General features: G+C 39.7%; 2 protein-coding genes and 1 long non-coding RNA gene across 4 annotated transcripts in view; 2 read left to right on the forward strand and 1 right to left on the reverse strand.

Annotated features, from left to right (window-relative positions):
* The window catches only part of LOC126636691 (uncharacterized), a 45,386-nt gene extending 40,545 nt beyond the window's left edge, over nt 1-4,841 (reverse strand). The window contains exons 1-2 of the long non-coding RNA XR_007628113.1: nt 2,730-4,841; nt 1,824-1,960 (exon numbers count right to left, since the gene is read on the reverse strand). This is a non-coding gene — a long non-coding RNA (uncharacterized LOC126636691). The remainder of the gene's footprint in view (nt 1-1,823; nt 1,961-2,729) is intronic.
* SLC12A1 (solute carrier family 12 member 1) overlaps nt 1-11,816 on the forward strand; it is a 44,071-nt gene extending 32,255 nt beyond the window's left edge. For both annotated transcript variants that reach the window (XM_050309118.1, XM_050309117.1), the window contains exons 20-26: nt 1,840-1,983; nt 3,913-4,044; nt 4,277-4,388; nt 6,047-6,133; nt 7,857-7,992; nt 9,963-10,030; nt 11,025-11,816. In XM_050309118.1, the coding sequence (XP_050165075.1) occupies nt 1,840-1,983; nt 3,913-4,044; nt 4,277-4,388; nt 6,047-6,133; nt 7,857-7,992; nt 9,963-10,030; nt 11,025-11,160 (815 nt within the window). In that variant the 3' untranslated portion in view covers nt 11,161-11,816. The remainder of the gene's footprint in view (nt 1-1,839; nt 1,984-3,912; nt 4,045-4,276; nt 4,389-6,046; nt 6,134-7,856; nt 7,993-9,962; nt 10,031-11,024) is intronic.
* Nucleotides 11,817-17,046: 5,230 nt separating this feature from the next.
* On the forward strand, nt 17,047-23,058 carry DUT (deoxyuridine triphosphatase). The gene is made up of 7 exons (XM_050309673.1): nt 17,047-17,122; nt 17,706-17,868; nt 18,568-18,659; nt 19,707-19,751; nt 21,209-21,283; nt 22,203-22,273; nt 22,726-23,058. Exons 2-7 carry the CDS (start codon nt 17,708-17,710, stop codon nt 22,780-22,782), a joined length of 501 nt encoding a protein of 166 aa, XP_050165630.1. The 5' UTR covers nt 17,047-17,122; nt 17,706-17,707; the 3' UTR covers nt 22,783-23,058.
* The last annotated feature ends 2,762 nt before the right edge of the window (nt 23,059-25,820 follow it).

Here is a 25,820-nt window from a genome sequence, read left to right on the forward strand (position 1 = left end):
CATTGGAGGATCCATGCCATCTGGGTGGAAAAGGTAGAGGGAGACAGAGCAAGCAGACAGCTGCACTCAAAAGAAGGGCTTCCAAAAGCCACACACACAACGGCAGCCTTCGTTTTGTTTTTTTCCCCTTTAGCACACAGAGGTCTTATTTGTTCCTGAGGTTTTCCGGGGAAGGGAACAGCTCTCAAGGTGTTCAGTACGATAATTTCCCCCACACCTCTGTGGTGTCAGTCTGTGTGCTCGCTCGGCCAGCCCCAGGCTCAGCCCTGCCGGTGCCGCGCAGTTCTCTGCTGCCGCCCAGCGCCGCGCACACCGCCCGGGCACAGCACAGCCCGCAGAACACCCCGGCAAAGAGCGGGGGTACAGCACGAGGTAACGCTCAAAAGCAAATCACCTCCCAGAATTAAATGCGCCAGAGACTCCTTTAAAAAGCAAGGTGGACGAGCGCTCGCTCAGCAGACCGGCAGCTCGATGTGCACGGAGAGCCACGGGGACTTGGGAAAAAATTCTAAGATAATCAAGATTTCTTCTCCCCTTGGTCACACCTGAGGGAGATCTGCCTGTCTCTTCGCTTGATGCAAATCAGAAACTGACTGCTCAAAACGTACAGTCATTGCAACACTTGTGAAAATACAAAAAGTACCAGCTCTGCGCTCTTACAAAATAACAAATGTTCTTCAATTGGTCAGACACAAGGAGTCAGGAAGAATTAGGATTGGGGCGGGGAGAAAAACCCTCAAATACAAAGAAATGTTTTGAAGTAGATACAAAGTCTTTGTAGTGGAAAACAAAGATCACTGTATTCTATTAGACTTTATACAGCACTATGTTCAATGGAGAAACTGAAATTTTAGTTTTGAGTAACCATTAAGTTTGTGACTATCACCGTGTCTGATAATCAGAAGCACATGGCTGTCATGGATCATAGAGTAAAAGAAAGTATATTCTTTGTGTTGGCAACTCAGAGTGCCAGCAGAGCTAACAATGTCCACCTGGTGAGGGTTTATTTTTTAACATAATGTCTTAAAAGAACTTTACAGGAACTTTACTTAAGTGAACATTTCGTTCATGTATTACTCAAATAGAAGTTTTCCTTACGAAAAAAGTTTTCTGCAGGCAAATGCCTGGACCACATTAATTAGGGCCTCACCATAATATATTCCACAATAACATGTAGTACCATTTTCTCAGCAAAAATCTAATACTGGTAAGATGAAATTGTTCTTTTATATTACTAAATTGACAGGACTGGTTAGATAAATCTTACATCTTTACAGCAAATGCTTAAAAATTAAAAATATTTTAGCATAGAAGCTGATGGCATATTCAGGATCCTTACATATTTCTGAGAATCTCAAAGTCCAAACCGTGTGACTTTGTTCTTAGATAAGGGACCCATAGGCTCAAACTCAATATCTGAGCTCTCTTATTTTAGGAAAACAGCTTTTCTATTGTGTTTTCAAATTCTTGGCTAAAGAAACCAATCAAATATCCACAAATATAACTCAATAAATAATATCTCATGTAACTATAAAATGTCATCATACTGAATTTGATCTGTAAGAGAAAACCTGAGAGCAGCTCAGTAGCACTGTAGCACACCCCACTGCTGTAGGCACAGGCACCCTAAGTTAGGCCTTCCACAGCCGAGTTCAGCTTCCTCCTCCCTACTAGTTTGCAAAAAAGAAGCATTTTAGAAGAGTTTTTCCTCCCAGCAGTTTTCCATTGTCTACAAAGTACCCTAACGGCAATTACATCACCACCATTAGTTCAATAAGTGATTTAATTTAAAAAAGAAAGTGATGTGTTACCAGTTCACTTACTTTTTCCAATATACAGAGGAATTAGAGAAGCTGGAGCAGGAGAGATTGGCACTGGAAGCCACCATTAAGGAAAATGAGTTTGAAGAAGGAAAAAGAGGCATCTGTGGATTCTTCAAAAAAGCCAGCACACTCAATATCTCAAAACATGAAACAAAAAAGGGTAAGTTCCAAAATGACAGCTCCTTCCTGACCCTTCAATACATCCTGCTTTCACCAATATACAAAATGGACTTTACTGCAAGCCAAAAGCTCCTGAGCCATACAGAAGCCCCTGGAAAAGGATCTCCCTTGTGCAAAGCTGTCACGGTGGCTACAGCCCTGTAACACAGCACAGAGTGACATCCTCTGCTTGTAGGACACACTATCTCAAAAACACAACCAATTTTCTCCCCTCCTTTGCTAGATAAACTTCTCAGCTCAGCTGATGTTCAATTCTATTTGTCAAAAATAGAATATGGTTCTTTGATGAATACGGAACAAGTTGGTTTGGGGATTTTTTTGGTTGTTTGTTTTGTTTTTTGTTTTAATTGGGTGTTTTCAGTTTTTAAACAGAGGCCTTTTTTCCTCCTCTTTAAAGAAAACAGGAACATATGCCCAATATTCAGGAAACAAGCAATCTTACTTTACTTAACACACACACACACAAACTCAGTACACAGCTGAAAACCAGGTAAAAATAGCACAACTGCTCTATATTCCAGGCATAATTTCATAAAAATGCACAAGGTGGTAAAAGTACTGAAAGTACATGCACAGCATGCTGTCAAATAACTAATTAACACATAACTTAAATGTGTAGGTGATGAAATCAAAATTACATTTCAGATATAGTAAAATGATACAGAAATACAGCCAGAATTTAAGGTCTCATTTCACAACTGCTAGGCTGTAATGGTAATGACCCACCTGAAGCCATGCCTGTACACAGACATGTATTTTCAGAATTTTCACCTGCAGAGACTATTACATCTGGCTGTGCATTCAACTCCCACGGGTATCAGGAAGATCTACAGACTGAAAACATAAAATATCATTATTCTTTAGTTGGCAGACTTCAGTTCATTTTGCAGGCTTCAGTAAAATATATTTTTACAACAATTCCAACAAAAGTGTACACCTCTGTTTCAACTACCCTTTTTGATTTAGTTGAGAAGGGCATAAAGGAAATACATATTGCATACTCTGTATCTCTACATGAGATAGATTATGATAATAAATATCCCTGCCTCTCTGTTTTGCTTTTATGTTCATACTCCCCAGAGTTTTTGCATCTTCCAGCAGAGATGCTAGAACTGCTTTAGAACTATCCTGTACACACTCCAGAAACACAGGAAAACCAAACAAAGCATTTTCAGAAACTAGCAGATCAGAGTAAAACCCTAAAGAAGCCTGTGTGCTCCATTTAAAATACTGCTCTGACACCATCTCTTTGAAATCATTGAAAGAGGAGCAGTAATAAAGCCACGGGCTTCAAAAGCTGCAATGAGAGAAGACATTGTTAGTGCATAGTCAAGACTATGACTTTTGAAGCCAACCAAGCAAGCAGCAAGGACCAGAATTTATTTTCAATTAACAAGGACCAGCCCAGCCCAGGGAAGCAGCCATATATGTCTGTGTTTCCTGCCTTCCAGCCTCAGCTTCACCTGTGCTCCCACTGCATCCTGGTTTCATCCACCATGGCTGTGCCTTCCAGGGAAAGCTCTGTTTTACAAGACAGCTGAGCTTGTAAATGATGCAAAATGATACACTTACTTCTAAAATCTATCAGATATTTCCCACTTGCTTTTTAAGGCCCCAGTGAATTTTACATTAAGTAAAAAGAGACAGAGAACAAATAATCAGACAACCCTTTTCAAGATGCTATAATCTAGTGACAATGTATCCCACAAGCTTTGGTTTCTGTGAGTGCTGGCACATTAAAACTCCACAGCATCCACTCTGTAATTGGGGTTTTTTTCAGATTTAAAGTATAGAAATTATGTCACAAACAGTTCATTTCCCTGAAGGTTTCTCTCCGTTTGGCTCCCTAAAGCTACTCGTATCCTCACTTGTCAGACATCCCTCCACACTTTTTTCTTTCCCATTGCAGAGAGCACCATTAACACCATGCAGTCAATGCATGTGGGTGAATTCAATCAGAAGCTGCTAGAAGCCAGCACTCAATTTAAAAAGAAGCAAGGAAAAGGAACAATTGACATTTGGTGGCTGTTCGATGACGGAGGTAAGGAATTTGAATAAGAACCACAGGGAAAGAGATTTCTGCATTACCAAACATAAAAACAGACTTGGGACTTTGCTTTAAACTGTTTTCTTTTAAGATCATATATTCAATTATATTTCTGGATTACATGTTTTAAAATTAACTTACGTCCAATGCTGCTGAAGTGAAGGATGGAATTTTTACCACATGATGCACTAATCTGATCTTCCTGTAATTTTGTATGTACTTCCAGGTCTAACAATCCTAATTCCTTACATTCTAACTATCAGGAAGAAGTGGAGAAATTGTAAATTAAGGATCTTCACTGGAGGAAAAGTCAATAGGATTGAAGAAGAAAAACTAGTGTAAATATAATTTTGTTTATCTCACTGTTCAGTTTTGAATGGTGCTGAATATAATTCATACGCAGCAGGAAGCTGGGAATTTTCCAGCACAACCGGTTTGTTGTCCTGTGGGCAGCAGGAAAAAACACAGATATACTTGGCAGAAAGGTGTTGAACTTATGGCATAGCCCTCAAGGCTCTGCAAATGGTGATTACCAAAGGAAACTCACATCCAGCACTTTTTCCCATTAATAGCTCATATTCCCTTCCCTAAGAAGAGCAGTCTGCACTTCATAATGAGAATATAATTACTTTTATGGGATTTACATGAGATCGTCCAGTTAACAGCAAGTGAAATTGCACATGAAACTCTCATATGCAATACCACATACAGATAGCTCACATAAATGTGATTAACTCTGCTAAAAAGTAAAGAAGTTAAAGAGCAAGTTAATCAACTTTAGGACCAAGTTGATTTTACTCGGCTTTTTAAAAAAAGTCCAGATTTCATAATCATCATTTGCCTTCAAGCAAATGAAAGGTACTAATATTAACTTCTTTTTATCATCATTGTATACAGGACCTTTCCTTCCAAAGCACTTTACACACTAGAGGCACAACCATTTCACCACTGGTGGAAGCAGCTCAATTTGGGATGAAAATCAGCAACTGCTTAACAAAGAGCAGTTAAAAACAACATCAGTCAAGCTCATTTTCAGCCAATTCAGAAGTTAAATTTAACTGGACTTTTACTAGCATGTAATTCCCCAAATATTAAAACCTCTCCACAGAAGTTGAGACTTTTCTCTTTTCCTGTTCAAAACAAGGATTGCCCCAAGGGACATCGAGATTTATACAAGCAGTATGTTCTTCTTAAATATATATAAAAAAGAATGAGTCAACTCTCAGGTCACAAACAAATATGTACTTCTACCATGGTTTTCTCCTAGGAACTCTCTGACCTTTTCAAATTCCAAAGCTTACATACAAAAAAAAAGGAGGTGTGGGGAAGAACCACAAGATCCCAACTGTGCTTCAAACAAAGGCAAAACTGACCTAAGTAAACCTCTCTAACCTTAGCACAAACACACACAAAGCTATAAACTATTCCTTCTGCCAACCAGGGCAGAAAAGTAAAGTATTTTCTTTTATGAAAATGTGCAAAAACCACATGTGAGTAGATCAATATAAATTCATAAATGAAAAAGACTCTTTAGGTATTGTGCATCAGCTTTCTTTTTTTCCCCAACACATACACTACCAGTGTTGTACACACTCCATGCACAGAATTCTGATAATAACAGAATAACAGAAAGCCTTCTGTAAGTATTGGAGGATTCTGCCCTACTGCATTTTGAATATTTTTCTTTTATAACTCAAACCTTAGGATATACTTACAGTACCATTTTTTTCCCCAAATGTAAACACCCTGCCCTCTGTCTGCTATTAATTTCCATTTTTTGTCATTTTCATCCATCATCAATTAAATGAATTATACTACAGCAATCACATTAATCCAGTTCTGTAATCGGAAATTGAAACATTAAAAGCATTTAAAGTAATTTGTCATATAGTTAAAGATAAGATATCAAATGCAGTTGTCTAACCCATTTATGAGTGTTGTTTGATACAAGGCACTCAGAAGTACAGTGATAAAACATTCTCTCTTTTGTTTTCAGGATGGCTTCACTCCTAAGCAAATTCAGAATAAAATTTGCTGATATTAATATCATTTGTGATATCAATATAAAGCCCAACAAAGAGAGGTAAGAAACATTAACAAAATCCATTATTTAGCAGTCAGCCTTTATCTGGAGCTTGTTCCTTTTATGTTGAGTATTAAAAACAAAAAACCAAAACACACTACAGAGAACAACACTGTCACTTTATTGAAATAATTTTTTAAGCACCAAGACAGGAAAAAGAAAAGAACCTTTTAACAATCAACATTCAAAGGGTCAAAACCATAGGCAGCCTTTTTCTTTATGTTGTAATTATAAGAATTTTAATAAAGACTAATTAGACACCATACTTAGGAGCCACTAAATTTAACAGGCATTTTATGAGAGCTTTTCATATCTATTTAGCTTGCAATAGACTTCAGTCATAGTTCTTCTGTAAACTTACCATCTATGTCAACTCAACCTTCTGGCTTCTATAATGAATTCATAACATTTTTCTGGCCAAACATAAGCATATTTCCTCTTTCCATGAGCACAGCATTATAATACTCCCTATCATTCAAATATAATGAAGGTTCGATATTTTAAAAAAATTAACTTATCTTAGGCAGAGGTCAGGAAGTTGGTAAAACAGTGCTCAAGGAGCTCCAACTGTGTCAGCTAAAAAAACAAAAATAAAATCTTAAAAGTCCTTTCTTTCTAAAACATATTTCCACAGAAATCACCTATTTATTCTGCTCATGTAGACAAAAGTCTGTAGCAGGTTGCTCATGGAATAACTGCATCCTAAACTCAATTCATAGTATTGCTCTTGATCTTAGAGATCCACTGAAAACGTGCTCACCAGACACTTTCTAGGCCACTGTACCTCTCTTCCAGCTGGCATCCCACTTATTTCATTGATAATAAGAGGATCATCACTATTTTACATACTGAAACAGAGAGCAAGGGTGTTGACAAACTCTGACAACTTAGCAACAGCCACACTAAATGCTGCACATCACAGCCTTTAACCCATCTCATGACACCCTGGCCATAAAGTCCAGCCTGTGCCCAGTCTCCCGTTTCACTTCCCAGTGAGGTCTGTCAGCACAAAGCACTCAGAGAAATACACTCACACTGACACAAGAGAAACTCCCTCAGGTCTCTGTGGGACGACAAAAAACTTTCAACAGTGCAGCAAGCAAGGAAGTTTCTCCAGATGATGACAGTCAAAAGCTTCAAGAAAAAAAATGAAATTCACAGAGGAAGTCTGTGGAGAAGTTGGGAAGTTGAGAAATGAACACAAATCTGAGCCCCCATGTAGCAAAAAACCTACAGCATTTCTTTTATCCCCTCACCATAGGAAATTTATATCACCTGTTTATCCATTTCATTAAAATGATCAGTACAACTGCATCAGTCCAGTGATTGGTCTTGCTAGAGATAAAACAATAAGAAAACCTTATATTTACTATGCCACCCGTATTCATTGTTAATATTAGTAACAAATAATTAGTAATTAGTAACCAGTTTGGAGTTACTGTAGAACTCATTTTTATCAGAGCCAGGAAAATGCAGAAAATTCTCTGCCAAACGCAGTGTTTCATTATCCTCAAATAACCTTTTAATTATCCTCAAATAACCCAAACATCCTGAAGTGGCACAGATATAACTTGGGGCACAGTGTAGCAAAGAACAGTTAAAGACTTTGCACGTTTTTCAGCTGCAATTATTATCAGCGAGGCCTGTCATACACAGTGACTGTGAAATAAGTTAGTGAGTTCATACCCTGCAGCAAAGGCCTCCTTTGTAATTCCTATTTCAGCTGGAAATTCTTTGAAGAGATGATTGAACCATATCGTCTCCATGAAAGCTGCAAAGATATAACAACTGCTGAGAAATTAAAGCGAGAGACTCCATGGAAAATTACAGATGCAGAGCTGGAAGCATTCAAGGAGAAGGTAAAGCCTTGCCTACCTCTTTACATATGTACCTTTTCTTACACTCCAGATGTTTGAAGCGATTAGTAAGAAAATGTGAAATACCAGATATGGAATGAGAAACACGACACGTACAAACCTGTATTTGATATTTACAAATTGGATTTATATTGTAAACACTGCAGAGGTGTGTTATGATTGCATTATTCAGCACTCTAAGACCTTGGCAGGTTTACTCAGTATTTTCCAGGCTGATGAGAAGCTCTGCCCACATCAGAGCCAGCCAGATGAAAACCCACTCTGAATGAGAAGCCACACAGTGCTGCACTGAGCCTGAGCTAATCAGATCTGCTGAGAGCTTTATTAAATGGCTCCACTGTTTTAGAGTTTGAACTTCTTAAAGACTGCAGTTCCAAACATTCACCACTTTGGGAAATTCAGGACTGAATCCAGATACCACAACTAACTCTAGCAATTTCTCCAAAGGCAAGATTTAACATGGATTCTTTCCTCAATGGCAGTGTGCAGACTAAACCTGTCTGCAGCGCAGTTCAGAGGCACTTAAGGTTGATGTTGGCTGATCCACTGGGTGAATTAGAGTCCAGGCTGCTCTTTAATTTTGCTGGAAACTACCTTTCTAGCAATGAACTGCCAGGCTTCATCAGGCCAGTACCAAAAGCATACTGCAAACTCTTGCACTCTTAAGAGTGTAACTCACAGAGAATTAATCTAGCAATTTTATTTATGGTTCCTATTGGATTAACCTGAGTGCACTCTGAGCTTAGTTATCTCCACTTTATGATGCTGGTAACTTCCTCAGTAGAGCAAGGATTGTGACTCTGAGCTCAGAGCTGCTAGAAGTCACAGCCTGACATATTAACATAAGCAGAAATCAATGGTGATTTAAGATAACACACTACCAACTGCAGCAGCTGGGAAGCAGCCTGACTGCTCACCGTGTTAGCCTTTCCAGGGAGCTGATAACCAGCATAAGGTTATGGACTCAGCTGTGGGTAGAAAACCTTTGAATTACTCTCAGCTTCAACCATCAAAAATTAAGAGTCAGAGCCCTTAAAACATCTCAGTATAAAAGACAATGGGAATATAATCACAAATATTCTGCACACTTGTGTGCAGAACCAGTGAGGATACAAGAGAAAGAAAATACATGATTAAGCTTGGTCACTAACTAAAGAACCAGAAAAATACCCCCTAAGTTGAAAAGTCAGCAACATAAAAATGACAAGTTGCTCTATAAAACAAGAACAGCAACAAAAATTTTAGCTTACACACCTGGAAAGGCCTGCCCCTTATCTTCAAAAGTACGGCAGTTCTGGAAATTTCACAGAGGACATTAGAACACATTTAAAATTCAATAGAGAAAAACCTGGCAGCACAGATAAAGGGTGATATCCTAGGATGACTCTCATGAGATAACAACTGGCTAAATTACGAGGATTCTTACCTATATAACATGTAAAAGAACAGTAAAAATTTCTGCAGAGGAAGAAATGTTAAGGTGTGAACAGAGAAAAACCAGCTTTTTACTTTCTCCAGGGAAAGAGAAAAAAATTCACAAGACCAGTTAAGATACATCTATCTTACACAAACCTGCCCTGGTCTCTTGTTCCCTATGACTTGTGTTAAGTTATAAAAACTTTGAGGGCCTGAGCCTGGCTGATAAAGGCTTAATCTCAAAGTAATAACCATCTATGCACTGTGTCAGTACAAAAATAACCCCCATCCCCAGGAAACCTTACACAGGGGTGAACAACTCTGGCCCCAACATAACTATAGTGATCAAGAAGCACGGCTTGGCCTCATGTTTTGCCATCCCCATCGCTCTGGACCACAGAGCAGACCACAGGTCCAACGTTGCCAAAGCAACGGCAGAAAATGTTACTGCAAGGGGCAGTGTAGAAGTCCATGAGGCACCAAAACTGAGGATCACTGACTGGACTGACCTTTTTCTTTTCCCTTGTTTTAACCAGAGTTACCGCCAGGTCCGTCTGAATGAACTCCTACAAGAGCATTCCAGAGCAGCCAACATCATTGTCCTGTGAGTGCCAGCATTTTGGTTCTAACTTTGAGAATAGTGTGTAAAGGCTTTCTGGACTGGAGCAACAGAAACCCTTGGGTTACTTCACTGAGCACAAAACCAACCTTTTGAGTACCTTCTGAAGGACTTGCATCTGGACTGATAATTCTCTGAGACTACACTGAATATGAATCTTTCCTGGTAGCTTAAAAGAAATCCCTACTCATGAAAAACCTGTCAAAAATGTAATCTTCACATCCAATCTGCACATTGAGTGTTACATCTGCTTGCTTGACTGCAGAAAACACATATTTTCCCTTTTTTTCTCCCAACTATTACAAACTCAAAGTTAGAAAAAGGAGGTTTGCATGTAAGAAATAGAGTTGTTAGCCAAGATCTACTTGAAACTTGAGTTAGGATGATGCAATTATATAAAGGTAAAGAGGGCCACCAATAAAATTACCAAAAAAGCAAGCCATTTTCAGAATGGATTTTTAGTTAGAGCCACATTTTCTATACACAGCTTCAATAAATTAGCTTGCATTTGTGATGTGCAGATAAACCTCTTCAGCTCTATTAATTCAGTCTCCAAAAAGGGGGTGATCACATCATGTTACCATAAATTGACCCCCACTTTAAAACTCCCATCTCACGGTAATTACAGATCAGAAAACAGGCTGATGGACTGCAAAACTGTCCATGCACTGTATTTTTTATCCTTTTTAAAAAAAAAAATATCATATTATGTGTGGGCTTTATGACCCCGAAAATATTCTTTACCAGTTTAAGGTTACAATCACAAGCAGTTCATGTCCAGTACAACCAGGGGAGCAAGAGTTTCCAAATTAAGGCCTCATGGTAGTTTTGTGCTTGATGATATTAAAACAATCATGTGGGTTTGTTATATCAGAGTTCTATAGGAACAGTTTTCTACTTAATATTGAGTGAGAAGCATGTTACCTGAGCTACCCCTGCCTTCACAATGCTAATTTTATTTTTTCCTCTGCCTAAACAGGAGCCTCCCTGTGGCAAGAAAAGGAGCAGTGTCTGATTACCTGTATTTGGCTTGGCTAGAAATTCTCTCCAAGAACCTTCCTCCAGTCCTAATGGTCAGAGGCAACCACAAAAATGTACTGACTTTCTATTCCTAGGAAAACATCAGTGCCTAGAATATGCCTTGCTTGATCTCAACATCCATGTTTGTAATGGCAGTGATTTATTAAAGACATTCTTACCTAATACAAATCCAAAAGTTAAATAATTAACAGAATTTTGTTTAAAAACTCCAAAGCAACACAGCAAAGAATTAGACAAAAAATGGAAATGGTCCCTGCTGGTGTTACACTCCAGTACAGGCAAAAGAAGGAAAATCTACCTATATATTATATGAGTCAGAAAATATTTGAATGCACAAAGAAGAAATTCCTTTGATTTTATAGAGTAATGAAAATTATTTGATATTAATCCTAGAAAGCCAAAATTAACTGCTACAATATAAATTTCATTAAATCTACAAATAAATACTTCTTTCAGATTGCACTATCATAGTTGTTAATAGACACAAAATAGGATTAAAATGAAATGCACCAACCTGTGAGAGAGAATAAAACCTGTATGGCATCCATCAGGTCAAAGCCATAAACTAACAGAATGCAAGTGGAATGCCTGCAATGCTGTTTGATTGTAATATTGCCAAATTAAGACCTATTTCTACAGCAGATGCTTTTACTTAATTTGTTCTGCTAATTTGTATTAACTGTAACACTTCTAATTAACTGACAAACAAAAACCTCACCTTTATAAGAATATGGACTCTACATGACAAGACTTGATATTGAATTTTTAAGCTCTGACATGGAATACAATGTATGATTGCAATAATCAAATGTGGTAAGTAAATTTCACAAAGAAATTAGTAAAATAATAAATATTCTAGCAATTTTTGCTAGGAATATTAGGGTTAATACAATCTGACATTATACTTTGGGATAATATGTACAGTGATTTATGTGATTAGAAAATAACAAAAACTCATTAACTGAGTTGAATGCCTTATTTTTTGATTTATATAAAAGATTTATCTTATTTTTTGACTTTCTAAATAATATTAATTATACACTAACTTAAAATAAAGGAAATCCATTAAGTTGTGTAATTTTTCTATTTTCTATTCTTCAACATTCTGGAACTTTATAATTTTGGCTGTCAAGAAAAGCAGCTTCTCTTTTTAATGGGGAAAGCCATAACCTATGCGTAAGCATTATTTAAATTAAAGCCCATCAAGGAACATGGCTAATTTATTTTCTGTAGTTCTGCAACTCCCTGACAGAGATCAACTGACATCTAAACCTCATGAAAGCCAGGGAACACTGAATTTCACTAAATATATATTTTAAAGCAGCCTCAGCTTCCATCTTGCTTGAATTATTAGAATTTAACTTGGGGAGGATCTAGCACTACATCTACAAAAATGACAAATATTTGATATTCATATTTTTCTGAGTTCAACAGCAGCAATTCAGCAGAACATGGTAATGCAGCCCAGTAACCCATGCTTTATTTTCTCCATCTATTAAAGGCAGGATATGAAATACTGATATTTTCTCATAATGTTCTTCCTTCGCTCCTTCTTACACATTTATAACCAGGCTGAAGGATCATTTTGCAGTTTAAGTGCATTACACAGATATATGAGTTTCCTCCATATACCAGACTTCCTGCACAGTTCTGAGCAAACCAAAGCTCTCATTCTGCCCCTGCAAAACAAGGAGATTATTCTCATCCCTCACAGTGACGTTGGCAGTGATACTGGAGCTTGTTACGTGCTCTCAGGTCCTTCCAGCTTTGTAGAATTGCAATGGTCACTGTCCTTTCCATCTTACTTCAGGCACCACACAGGTATAATCTGCATGTGGCACCCAGGCAATGCAAAGAAAAGAACTTTTAGGGAGGTTCCACTTAGGCCTTCTGTAAGTGTGTTTCTCACCACAATCTGTGAAAGGACCCGGAGGAACCACACACCTCTATTAAGCCATTTAATTATGTACATGAGAGTAGATTGTTTCCTAAGTATTGCCAAGTACTGCCATTCTCAATCTACGGGGAACATTGACCCAAACTGTTCTGGGGGACCTAAGCAGACCCAAGAAGAAAATGAGCACAAAATAAAGCAGCAATGGCACTTTCAATGCTATTCACACTTCTCTCTCATGAACACAATGCTGTGGGCATTGCAAAAATAAATCCCAAGAGATACTTTGCTAAGTGAACAGTCATCAAAAACTAAGTACTAACATAAACTTTTCTGTAAAACTCCTTGCTTGGACTACAGTGATTAATTAGAAGATGTATCCACACAACAGTGTTATGGGATTTATAATGAGCAGCACAAACTATGAATGCAACAGTTCTTAACTACCCAAAAGTATTATTTCCACAAATTCGTAAGTAATTTAAACACAGCAGCATTTCTTGTTCCTCACTATGACTCTTGAAGTGTGTGCATGACCAATTTGGAGAGCACACTAATTATGGAGTATCTTAAATTGCAACTTTGATTGCAAAATTTTGTTAGTCCACCTACCTCATTTCTCACTCTGTAACCAACACTTCTATATAAATTATGCATAAAACAACTGCTAAATTTTAATCATCATGTTAGTAACTAAATTCTCATAACACATTTGACACCTTTAGAAAAAATACAGCTCTAATGCTCTCTAGTATATTTTGAGCTTATATCATCACACTACCAACTCTGTAGGTTTATATAATTTAGGGTTGGTTTGATCAGCCACGACAAAAGCAAGCATAGATAAGGTGACCAGGGACATTAAAGTGTGAAAATACTGTTGCTATGAAGCAAGAACAAAGAGTATTTTGAATTTTCTTTAAAAGCCCAGGCATCCTACACAGCTAAGCTTGTGCCTAAGGGCCTGTTAAAATGATCCACTATCGCTCCTCTCATCAGTGAATCTCACCTTTCCCTCCTAACGTTAGTGGAGCTCTGACAGGTATCACAGAAGGCATTTCATCACAGTTCAGAGACTATGCTTTCCTTAAATCTTTTTACCACCACTGGTAAGCTGTCCAGCTTGATCACATAACCCCTAGAGCACAGTCCAAATTATGCTGTCCAGAACATCATTCTTCCAACATGCCTTTCAGTAGATTTTTCAGTCCCCAACAGAGATTACTTTTGTTGGGGTGTTTGTTTATTTAACTCAGCAACAACAGTGCAAGCAGAAAAGTTTTCTAACCAAAAAGGCACTGCACTGTGAAGATAAACTGCAGCTCTGCAAGGCACACTGCAAAGAACATGCTGCTATCACACTTCACACACAAAGGAGTTCCCATTTAATCATCACAACCACAAGGTACAAAGTTCCAGCCACATCCACAGTAATTTTCACCAGTCTTAAACCTCTGCAATTTTCATTACATCTTTGAAAAGTCCTACCAAAAGCCTCCCTGGATAGGCAAAATATAACAGGTTGCCCTTAATTCTCAGAAAACCTGGACATTCATCATCTTTTCCCTCTTCTATGATTCCACGTGATATTTCAAGATCCTTACCGTGAAAACAGTTTCAGCAACTGATCAGCAGTTCACAAGCAAGAGATGTGTCAACAGGTAACGTGAATTAGCACTGAAGTTGTAGACAGAGGGAAACAGCTGCAGTTTTAGCTATAACTGACTGATTTAACTCCCCTCACCTGTTTGTCACCTCCCCTAAGGTAGAGGTCCCTGACTTATCAGCAAAGTTGGGAGAAGAGAATTTGAGTGACCCTCAGCCTTTTTAGCTTGAAATTCAGGGGTCTCCCTCAGCCTTCTGCCTCTGGTTGTTTGGCTGTCACTGGACTTCAGTCAAGTGAGTGTAGATCACTCCAAGATCGTGTTCTCTCTCCCTTGCTACCCCTTTGCAACTTTTGGCAGGTCAGTGAACCCTTGAAGTGCTGCAGCTCTTTGCTAAATGAGCTACAGATGAGGAAAGTCAAGGTTTTGTCACAGTGTGCCTCAGCAGACATCAGGCCACTGTTTTAGACATGTGTTGATGCTGGTACCTCGCTGGCACGGCCCTTTGGCAGCTGTGTGACCCATCAAGATTGCGTGGCCAGCGCTGCTGAGGGAACGTCTCACACTGGCCTTGGCCATGCAAGGAAAAATGGAAACAACAAACAGATACAGGGAGTTGTAGTTCCCATTCTCCACAAATAACAAGAGCAACAGCCCACAGTCATGCCACTGCTGGAATTTCATCAGAGGAAACTCAGTTTCAAAGAAAATAAAACACTAAGGTTGTCTGGAATGGGGTAAAAAGCAATGGCAGAATTCCACAGCCCCCACACTGTACAGCAAAACATGCAGTCAAAAATAGAGCTTCATTATAAACACACTCATCATAACAGCCTTTTAAATTACAAACCTTAATCACTGTGAGAGACACAGCTGTTCTACGTGAGACTGGGCTGGGAAATATCTTGCTTAAAGCCATAGTTTTCTCCTAATAAAAATGCTCATTTTAACACCAAAACTTCATTGGAGAGAATTTTTTTTATTATTAACTGCGAAAGAAGCTCTGTGTTTCTTTCTGTGGACAACAAAGCAGCCTCCACTCCTGCTCTCAATCGAGATAAAAAGGCAAATAATTCCAGTTTATTTCGGTATTGTCTTCCAAAATCAGGAAGAAATGCCAAATGCAGAGCAGGACTAATCAGCAATCAAGAATGCAGGAAGGTTGGCCAACTATTTACAGAGCAAGCAATACACTCCCAGGACCAAGGCAAACTTGCCCAGATTTCACGCATTGTTTTTCGTTGTTTTGGTTTTTTTTTTTTTCTTGTAAAGATCTTGGGGGAAAAGTGTCACTCAGCTGACACCTTTCTCCTTAATAATATTTTTCAATGAGTCCTCCTATCTATTACTCGTGGACTTCCAAGCTAACTTAAGCACAATTTAGAACCCAGCCTGCCCTGCAGAGCCTGGCCATTCATAAAATTAGCGCTTTTCTATACTATAATGCAGCTGAAACCTCTATAAACTTTTCCTTGTATTAAAAAAACCCATTTATAATTAGATATTCATTTGATACAACTCAATTCTTATAAACTTCAGTTTGTGGATGGCTTACATCAGAAGCCATAAGATATTTTAAGTAGTGTTTTCACACAGATCTGTGATACATATGCATTCTCACTCAAACACCTCATACTATTTAGACTGAAAATATTGAACAGAAATAAACGGAAGCCCAAACTAGGGCATGCTTCAAAATATTTTTTGTAACTGAACTGCATAGCAAAGGCTTCACTGCCATCTGGCTGCACTTAAAAAATGCAACATAGCAAGGAGACAATCACATACACTTAGATCTAAAAAAAAACAAAACAAACCAAAAAAAACCACAAATAAAAGTGTACAAAATTTAAGAGTAGCAAAGAGAACTCCAACACTCTGCAGCTATTTTGCAGAGACAAATACCTCCGTCGAGGACAGCTTTGAAACTATGAATCCAATGGATAAGAGTTCTGTCAGCCCACATCACACAGTGCTATGGGGGAATTAAGAAATTCCCTAGTCCTATATAATATATATATAATAGGGAGAGATAAATAGATAGATATAGATACAAAGATAAAGACAGGAAAAATAGAGGGGGAAAGTACATCATAGATGGGATGGCAAAAGAGGGCAGTGAGTATGAAAATCAAAGACGGTGAAATTATTGGTGGTTTTCAATGACAGAAGAACAAAAACAGAACAACAGGAGGGGCCGAGCACTGATAGATTTTCCTATCTACAGCATCGACAAGGGTTGTTTCCCTTTCATAAAGCAAACGCTTCTGTCCTGGCCCTGACCGTTCCTGAAGGAGGAGTCTGCTCCTCCCTCTATCCTGTGCATCCCGCTCTACCTGAATGTGCTTTAAGGGCAGGATTACCCTGGAGAATCTCCAGATGCCCCTTCCAGCCCCGCCCGCCCGTGCAGCCGCCATCGCGTCCCCCCGGCAACGCCGCCCGCGCCGCGGGGTCCGCCCGCCCGCCCAGCGGCACCGCCAGCGCCGCTCCCGCCCCGCGCCGCGGGCCGGGCCGCCGCCAGAGGGGCTGCGCTGGCAGGTACGGCCCGGCCGAGAGGAGAACGGGGCTCTGCCGCCTCCGCCCGCGGCCCACGGGGGGTGCGGACCGCGGCGGGCAGCGCCGGGCTGGCGGGCGGCGCTCCACACACGGCAGCGGCGCGATGCTGGGCCGGCTCCTCGGGCGGCTCCTGCAGCCCCGCGGGCGCTGTAAGGGGGGCGGAGGGGAGCGCCCGCTGCCCGGCCCTGGCGGGGATTGCGGGGAGCACACCCTGCCCGGCCCTGGCGGGGACTGCGGGGAGCGCACCCTGCCCGGCCCTGGCGGGGACTGCGGGGAGCGCACCCTGCCCGGCCCTGGGGACGTGAGGGGAGCGCCCGCTGAGCGCGCGCTGCGGGCCGGGCGGGCAGAGCCGCGCGCGGGACCCTCCGCGCGGGCTCGGGGCGCACGGGAGGAGCTGGACGAGGCCATTCTCACAGGGAGGGGAGGTGGGGGTGCGACTGGGGGTGCGCCGCGCACGGAACAGCCGCGGACGGGCCGGTTCTCCCCCCTGTCCCCGCCCGCAGTGGGCCGTGCCGCGTTTTGGCGGGCTCTGTCAGTCCCCTCACGGCGTCTCCCCGTCCCCCAGCCATGCCCGCCTCCGAGGCCGTGCCGCAGCCGTCCTCCAGCAAGAGGCAGAAGTGCTCGGGGCCCGGCGAGCACAGCACTCGGCTCCGCTTCACCAAGCTGTCCGAGAATGCCTTCACACCCTCCAGGGGCTCCGCGCGGGCTGCGGGCTACGATCTGTACAGGTGAGGGTGAGGGTGCCGCATCCGGGGGTGGCGGTCTGGGGGTACCGCACCCGGGCGATGGCGATGCCGCCCCACTCGGCGAGACCTGGGCGCGGGGCTCCGGCGACTGAGAGGGTCACAGGGGCCTCTTGCTAAGCGGAGCCTCCGGGGGGCTCGCCGGCCCTGCAGGAGAGGAGGTCAGAGCTGCCCTGGTCGTTCTCTCCCTTGCTCCTCCATCCCTGGCCCTTCATCTCAAGGTGTCTGTGGTCCAGCCCTGCTCCATCACTGATTTCATCAGAGGGCGATGCAGTCGTTGGCCAAAAGCCAGGCTGGACACATCATCAAGAATTGCTGTTGGTACCAGCATTGGGGCCTCACTATTGAAACAAAAAAAGTGGTAGTGCACGCGGGCCCTCCTTGCCAGCGCTTGTGCTTTTCTGCTTCCCTCTTGGCTGCTGGGTGCGGCCAAGGAAGTGGTGCCAGTTTGATAATGCTCTTAGCTGGAAACCATGTGAGTTAATATACAGACCTCGGTTTTGGTGAATTTATAACCACTGTTCAATGGTTTTGGCTATGTTCAGGAATCTGTAAAAATTTTTGTGTAAGTTCCATTTTATAAATTCCCAACCAGAATAATTCTGGTAATTTTTTACCTTAAATTATAGAGAAGAAAATTTTAAAAATATTCTCTATAAACGAGTGTTTCTTTCTTTAATGTAGTGCCTATGACTGTGTGATACCACCCATGGAAAAGGCTGTAGTGAAAACAGACATTCAAATAGCACTTCCTTCTGGGTGCTATGGCCGAGTAGGTAAGTAAAGAAGCTATAAAAAGGCTGCAGAGTCATTCTAGGACAGGTTTGACACCATCTTCAGCTTTCAGAATTAGTCTACACAAAAAAAGAGCTGCCACGTGGCTGTGTGATTTATTAGGCCTTCTTACAGACATTTCTTGTCAAACACATTTGAAGTTTGGTGTATGGCAGGTAACAAAAAGATGATTAGCAAAAAAGGTCATAATCTACATGCAACTTTAGAGGCTCTGCAATAGATCATTATTTCTTCAGAATTTGAATCACAAAGACCAATAGATAATGAACATACAGCAAATACATCCCTGGATGTTTAAAAATTAACCCCAAAGTAAGAATACTAGTGAAGCAGAATTTGACTTCTTTTTGTGACAGAATACTTGAGAGAACCTGAGGAGATATTCTGTTTATTTTGTGCATTCTTTTTATGAATTATGTATGAATTCATCAGGTAAAAAAGCAATAGCTACTCCAGTGGAAGAGCATGATCAGAGTTTGCCACGTCCTTTTATTTGAAAGGAACACATGTGTGCCTTTCTCTTATCCCACTGAAAATTTTGAAGAGTGTCATCAAAGTAGGCTAAGGAAAGTAAAACCCCAAACCCCTGCACATAATTCATCTGTGTAAAATAGTGCTTAGTAAATTGCTTGCCAAATACTGTTTTCCATCATAACTTAAATGGATTGGCCTCGTAGTCTTTTGAGATTATGCCAAACCAGTGGTAGTCACCAAAAATAAGCCAAGATTGGACAGTCTTTGTCTGTTCCTGTTGCCTTCCTTGGAGAAACCTACTCTGCAATTGTTGGCTTAAATAAAGATATGCTTATATCACTTAAAATTGCAATTTTACTGTAGCCTGTAGCAGCTGTCATTTTGTTTAATATATATATATATAAACTCTAACAGTAATTCCTGTAAAATCAGGTTTGTTTTAGACTGTGGAAGCAATTCTTGTTGCCATAACTATGCAAACACTCTACATAACCTATAAATACTGTCTTTGAAAAGATAAATTATTACACTTAAAAAAATTTCTTCTTTTCTAGCACCACGTTCTGGTTTAGCTGCAAAGCACTTCATAGATGTTGGTGGTAAGACTTCTGTTATTTTTGTTAAGACTTTGTAAATATGGATCACAGAAGTTCCTTAATTTCACAAATAAGTAATGCTCCATGGGTAGTCTGGCAAAAGGAGATGACTGGGTAACACCTCAGAGAGCCAGTGCAACATAATTATTTTTAAACTTGCTGAATGATAAAGTTATTACTGATTTTTTAGAACAGTTACATTATCATACTTCTGTAGGCAATGCCTGCTATAGGAGTTATTTTTTGGTTTAGGTGTTAAAGATGACTTTTTATATACTGGTTTCTCCATTTTGACTAAACATCTCTATGTGGTTCTTTTCAGTCTAGTGTAAGATCTGACTGAATTAAATCAGTAACATACAAATGGTCTTTTACACAGAGAATGTAGAGCAATGATACTGAAAAGGGATAATAGAAAGCACTGGAATAATGTTTTTGCTTCTGAAAAATGTACATACACAGCACTCCTATGTTTTGTTCACTTTTGACAGAGCTCTGTGGTTGGGTTCCCTTTAAGCACTTGTGTATAAGTTAAATAGCAGCAAGTTAACTTGGGAACTAGTGCAGAGATTGTACAGTAACTATTATGGATCATAGGGACTGCAGTTTTTTCACACAGATGAAGAAATTAATTAAAAAAACAGTTTGCTATTCTTAGGGGTGCATCCTGTGGTTCAATATTAAAACTCCAAGGTATAATACAATTTCCTGTGGTGTTTATAATCTCCAAGGGTTGTACTTTCTATAAATCTGGAAATGGCTTGGAATGCCACGTATTTTAATATTTGCATTTTTTCTGTAAGCAGACTTCAAAATACATACTTGGGAGGCCCAAACTCCAGGTTTCCTACTGGAAATGTTTTATCTGAGAGAAAAACTCCAAAGAAGCAGAATATAATTATATTAATGTGCATTGGTAGATAATCTTCTGAACTACGTAGTTAATACAGTTATACAAAATATAAGAGCAAGCTAGTTTTCAGTCTTGATACTTCAGTATAGCTGAATGACAATCAGTTTCTTAAAGCTCCAGTTCTGTTACCCTGCCAGAGGTATAGGATTTGGATCTCTGCAAATCCATAGCTCTCAGAGGAAATGTTAAAGTTAACAACAGATTTCTGCTTGACACTCAAGGAGCTGAAGTTAGCAGAACAAATGGAGCCTGAAGCTGGTCCAGCTGTCTTGATTTCAGATGGGATATTACAACTAAAATTAGTAGTACAGTGGTAAAACACTTCCTGACGTGTGATGGTGTTTTTCAGTTCTTTTTGCAAGACTGATTAGCATTTTTAGAGTCTCAGTATTTGCATATGTATTGTTTAGTTGTGCATGAGCAGTATAAAGGATGTGTCAGTATGAGATACTGCTATGAGTTATTAATCTAAACATTATCTAATCTAGTGATCTGATATACTGACATTTATTAACTGGATATCCCTCTGAATTCTTTCTCCTGACAGCTGGTGTTATTGATGAGGATTACAGGGGAAATGTTGGTGTAGTACTCTTCAACTTTGGCAAGGAGACTTTTGAAGGTAATTGTTGAGCTTGGCAGAGCCTGCTTTCAGCCATCTGACTGGGAATGAGAAATTAACCTTTTCTTTAAAAGTTAATGGAGAGTTAGAGTTAGCTAAGAACATTTTTCTTCTTTCAATTAATAAAAACATATATACTTAATTTAGTCCTGTCAAGGGAATACAAAAAGATTCCACTCATAGCAAATTAAGCAGCATGCAAAAAAACCCAGCCCCCAAAACACCCCCCCACCACAAAACCAAACCAAATAAACACCTATTTAGCTAAGCTTTAGATTCTCAATCTGTCCTGAAGTGCAGATTGTTTTAAGTTTCTCTGGAAAAAAGAAAATTCAGCTGAGCAGTATTTGGGATAAAAACTTCTCCAGGATGCTGGGAAACTAATAAAGATAGGAATTTTCCTTGTTCATGCCGTCTCTCTGGAAGCAGTCAGTTTTAGGCCTCAGTGCCCAGTTAAAATATTGCCCCTTCTGCCTCTTCACAGCACAAGCTTCTTAGGGGAGTTCTATGAACCAGGTTGGGTACTAGTGAGAAACCCTGTTTTCCTTTTATCAGTTCAGCTTTTTCCTCCCAAATTCCTGGGCCTAGTTCACAAAAGGAACCACCTTATACATAGAGCTGTCTCTCCATCTCTGCACTACGTGTGCAGAGTGACACTTAAGATGCCACAGGATGGCAGCAGGAATGAATGGAAGTGCCTTGAGCTGGTCCAGCTGCTGATACTTCACCTTAAAAGGACTAAGCACAATTTTATCTTTACCTCTGTTTTTCTGGGGCTGTCAACATCTCCTTAACTAAGTTTCAAATAAGTGCTTTCACTTTTATTACATCCTGATACTCTTGAAAGGAGACTGTCTAAACTCTGTATTGATTATTCACTCTTTTTAAAGGAACCAATAATATTTTAACTTCATTGCAGTTAAAAAAGGCGATAGAATTGCCCAGCTCATCTGTGAACGCATTTATTATCCTGAGCTAGAAGAAGTCGAAGTAAGTTGCCAAGAGAAAATATTTTTTATTTTCAATGAGTAATGGTTAAAGATATTTGTATATAAGATGAAATTGATGATATAGATAAATACTTTGCTAAAATTACTTTCAGTGTTATAACTGCATAGCAGCAGTGCTACCTGAATGAAAGTCTTGGTTCTTTGCTCACCCGTAGGTGGAATTTTTTTTTTTTTGGTGTGTAGTTTTCAGAGTTAACAGGTACTTGAGAAACACTTCAGTCTATACTAGAAGTGGTTGTCTCACAATGTGGCATTTGTTTAAACTTGTGCAGAAAGTATTCCCAAGTGTCTTATAAAACTTTTTTGGTTTTTCAGTCATAGCTCCTGTTGAATGTAAAATGTACCTTTTTCCATGTTAGACAATATCTGTTGTACAGAAACAAAAAGCGAGTAAAGGCACTAAACCAGCTTATCCTAATTGTTGTCTTTCAGGCTCTGGATGATACGGATCGTGGTGAAGGTGGCTTTGGTTCTACTGGGAAGAACTGAGAATTACTTGAATACGCTTTATATTTTTTTTTGTGTTACACTGTTTCTAAATTTTCATTTGAATTAGAAGTGGCATTTTAGGACTGCATAAAAACATTTCTAGTTTTATTGCAGCTTTTCTGTATCCTCCTGTCTATTTTTACAGGCAGTGAATTTGCATAATGGGGAAATGTGCATGACTGGCTTGGCTGAGCAGTTGATGTTTGATCCTCAACAATAAGAACATGTTGTTTATGTTTTGATTATACTCTAATAAATTAAGAAATAAGTTCATGATTTGGTTTTACTCACCTAAACTAAAAGGGCCAATTTTGCCAGTTTGCATTAATGTTCTGAAATCCATCTTCCATGTGGCTCAGGATTTCATACTGAGAGCCTGATTTCATACATTTCAATGTGACTTACCACTCTGACCCCTGAAAAAGGCAAAGATATTACTATTGCATCTTCTACAACCTGTCCAAATACTTGTGTTTCTGTTCAAAGCTGAAATTCTGACTTTGATCCTTAGCTGATCTTCAAGCAGCCAATTTTTCCACTCTCTTATATTAAGAGCAAACAATACAGTGTTTAAGCTAAATAACAACTTGTTTGGAAATGACTTCTGTAGAGTAAGTGCTATGAAATATGCTGTTGAAATATTTGTTGACAAATCTATAAATATGTTACTGTATGAATTATTGAAGCGGTGCACAAATTGTTTTTTTCAGTTCAGCTTTGTCCATTTAAGAGAGAACTCTTTTGGAATCTGTCCTGAACCTGATTCCATAAGTGTGGGAATCTCTTAAATGACTCAAAACGTTTTAGGTGAAAGAACAGGCACAGGAGAGCAGAAACAAAAAGGGAAAAAATAATGACTATTTTTCCACTTTACATAAGAATTAGAAAAGGGCTGTGAGGCTCTCAAACATTTTTTTCCTGTAGCTGTCAGTGTTCTTTTTAGATTTTCTTGGCTGAAAGGTCAAAGGTATGAAATACTGTGCTTTAAGTAGTGCTTCAGCAGCAGAAAGGTGGGGCTTTTGTAGACCTAAGATATTCATTCTTCTCCTTGGTAGTCTCTGATCAGAATAATCTTATTGGTATTAGTTTTATGTCCTTGTCTAGAACTAACCATTTGCAGTGAAATAGGCCCAAAACATTACACATTTTGTATATTTTATCCCATTTTCCCCACAATGAACTGCAAAATAAAGTGTAGTATGAAAGCATTCGAATTCCTTCAGCCATGGGATAATCATTACCTGGACTTGGCAGTGCTGAAACAATAAGTCCATTCATCCTTGTCTGGGGTAAAGTCTTTCCCTTCATGTGCATGATAAGCTTATTAGTCTTTGTTGTTGTTGCTGTTCCCTACCCCTCATCACAACGTGTCCTTGCATTTGTATACCCAGACCTTCCTGAGCTGGCTCACCAGGCCAAAGCGAGGAGCACATCACACCAGTGCAGCTTTAAATGTGTTGGAAAAGCTGAGCTTGACATTTAAGTTTCTTCCGTTCTGTTACTTGCCAAAAAGGACCTCCAATTACCAAAGGCTATTTCTAGGACTTAGAATAACTATGATTCCTTTGTGTAAAGCCGTTTGCTCTTGTCACACTGTAAGTCCAAGAGCAAGTTTTGCTGCTCTTTTTTGATTCCCACCTCCCAAAGCAAAAACCCAGCAGGGGTTTACGTTGAGGCAAGTCCTTTTTAGAAGATTCTACATGATGATCTTGCTTGGAACAGCAACCTACGAGGAAGAGGTTCAAGTTCTGTTGATAGTCATTATTTGTTGTGTCAGAAACTAATCTAATTTCCATTTTTAAAAATAATACTCCAGATTCTGAATAAGAAGGGATACTATTTGCTACAAAAAGCAGCTCCTGAGATACTGTCTCAGAACTATGAGGAACAAACATATTCATGCCTGCTGTAAGTTGTCAACTTAAAAACCAGTATCTAAGTGTTATTACCAAAAAAAGCTCACTTATTTTGAAAGTTAGTATAGTGGGATTTCTTTCCAGTGCTTCTCAGTACTTACCTGGAGAAGCATATAATGAGTTTTAGATTTCTGAGAGCTATTAGAAAAGTGTCCCTCAAATGAGAAATGGTTTCAAGCTCACTTCTACACTGACTCCTCCCTGTGCACCAAACCTTTGCACTGGGATAACAATCTGAGTCTTGAGGTTTTGCTTCCAGTGGAGCAGCAAATCTATAGAACACAAATCTAACCAGGCAACAAGAGTTACCAATGCAGTGAAAGTTCTTAAGTTGCTATTGCAGACCAAGGCCTTCACTGACACCTGTGGAATTGTACTGGTAGTGAATGGAGAATTCTTACAACAGCATTTGCTGCTTTCTGGTTCAAACCAAGCTCTACATCTCTTCACCCTTTTTTTATTTAATGTCCCACAATTTCATTATTACAAAAAGCACTACCCTCCAAGTTCTTTATTTTAATGTTCCCTTTTTCCTATAATATTATTTATGCTACAAAAGCATATTATCTTGGTATCTGGCAAACATACACAGGAGGCACAGAACAGTACCTGTCAACAGAAGGTAGTTTTTAACTTACCCTTGCTCTTGCTTATAAAACTCACCCTCTCACATGAGCAAGGGGAAGGAGACAGACTCACTCAACCTGATGACTGATGAGAGTTTTGAAGGAACACGTGATCCCTATACAATTTGTACTGCTTGAAATCTCACTTGTGGACAACAATCTTAAAAATTATGGCAGTGATCCTACTGATCTTTAGTCCTTTTCTTTCTCTCAGATTATTAACCTGGTCTTTAGTGGCATTTAAGCACTGCTTCCTCAGTTCAGCAATAGTTATGTTACTCTGTGGCACGTTAGGAATTTTTTTGACCTATTTCATGTTTTTTAGATCAGCCACTAGATGGCACTTAAAGTTTGCTTTCTTTTCCACTTTTTTCCAGAGGTATTTTTCAAAGATCTGTTCATCTATAATTAAGAGTTGATGACTCCCATTGGGACTATGTTGGCGGAAAGCAAGATGCAGCAATATTTGAGTGAAAGCAGGCAAAAGTATAACCGT

The sequence above is a fragment of the Myiozetetes cayanensis genome, unplaced genomic scaffold (assembly GCF_022539395.1).
Source record: "Myiozetetes cayanensis isolate MyiCay16 unplaced genomic scaffold, myiCay2020 scf14, whole genome shotgun sequence".
Classification (NCBI taxonomy): Eukaryota; Metazoa; Chordata; class Aves; order Passeriformes; family Tyrannidae; genus Myiozetetes; species Myiozetetes cayanensis.

What these genes read in the sequence shown, in the direction of transcription:
- DUT (XM_050309673.1), top strand. Translation starts at nt 17,708, where the DNA reads ATGCCCGCCTCCGAGGCCGTGCCGCAGCCGTCCTCCAGCAAGAGGCAG. An exon ending in TGGGTGCTATGGCCGAGTAG is followed by an intron (nt 18,660 to 19,706) that starts GTAAGTAAAGAA and finishes CTTCTTTTCTAG; the next exon opens with CACCACGTTCTGGTTTAGCT. An exon ending in TGGCAAGGAGACTTTTGAAG is followed by an intron (nt 21,284 to 22,202) that starts GTAATTGTTGAG and finishes ACTTCATTGCAG; the next exon opens with TTAAAAAAGGCGATAGAATT.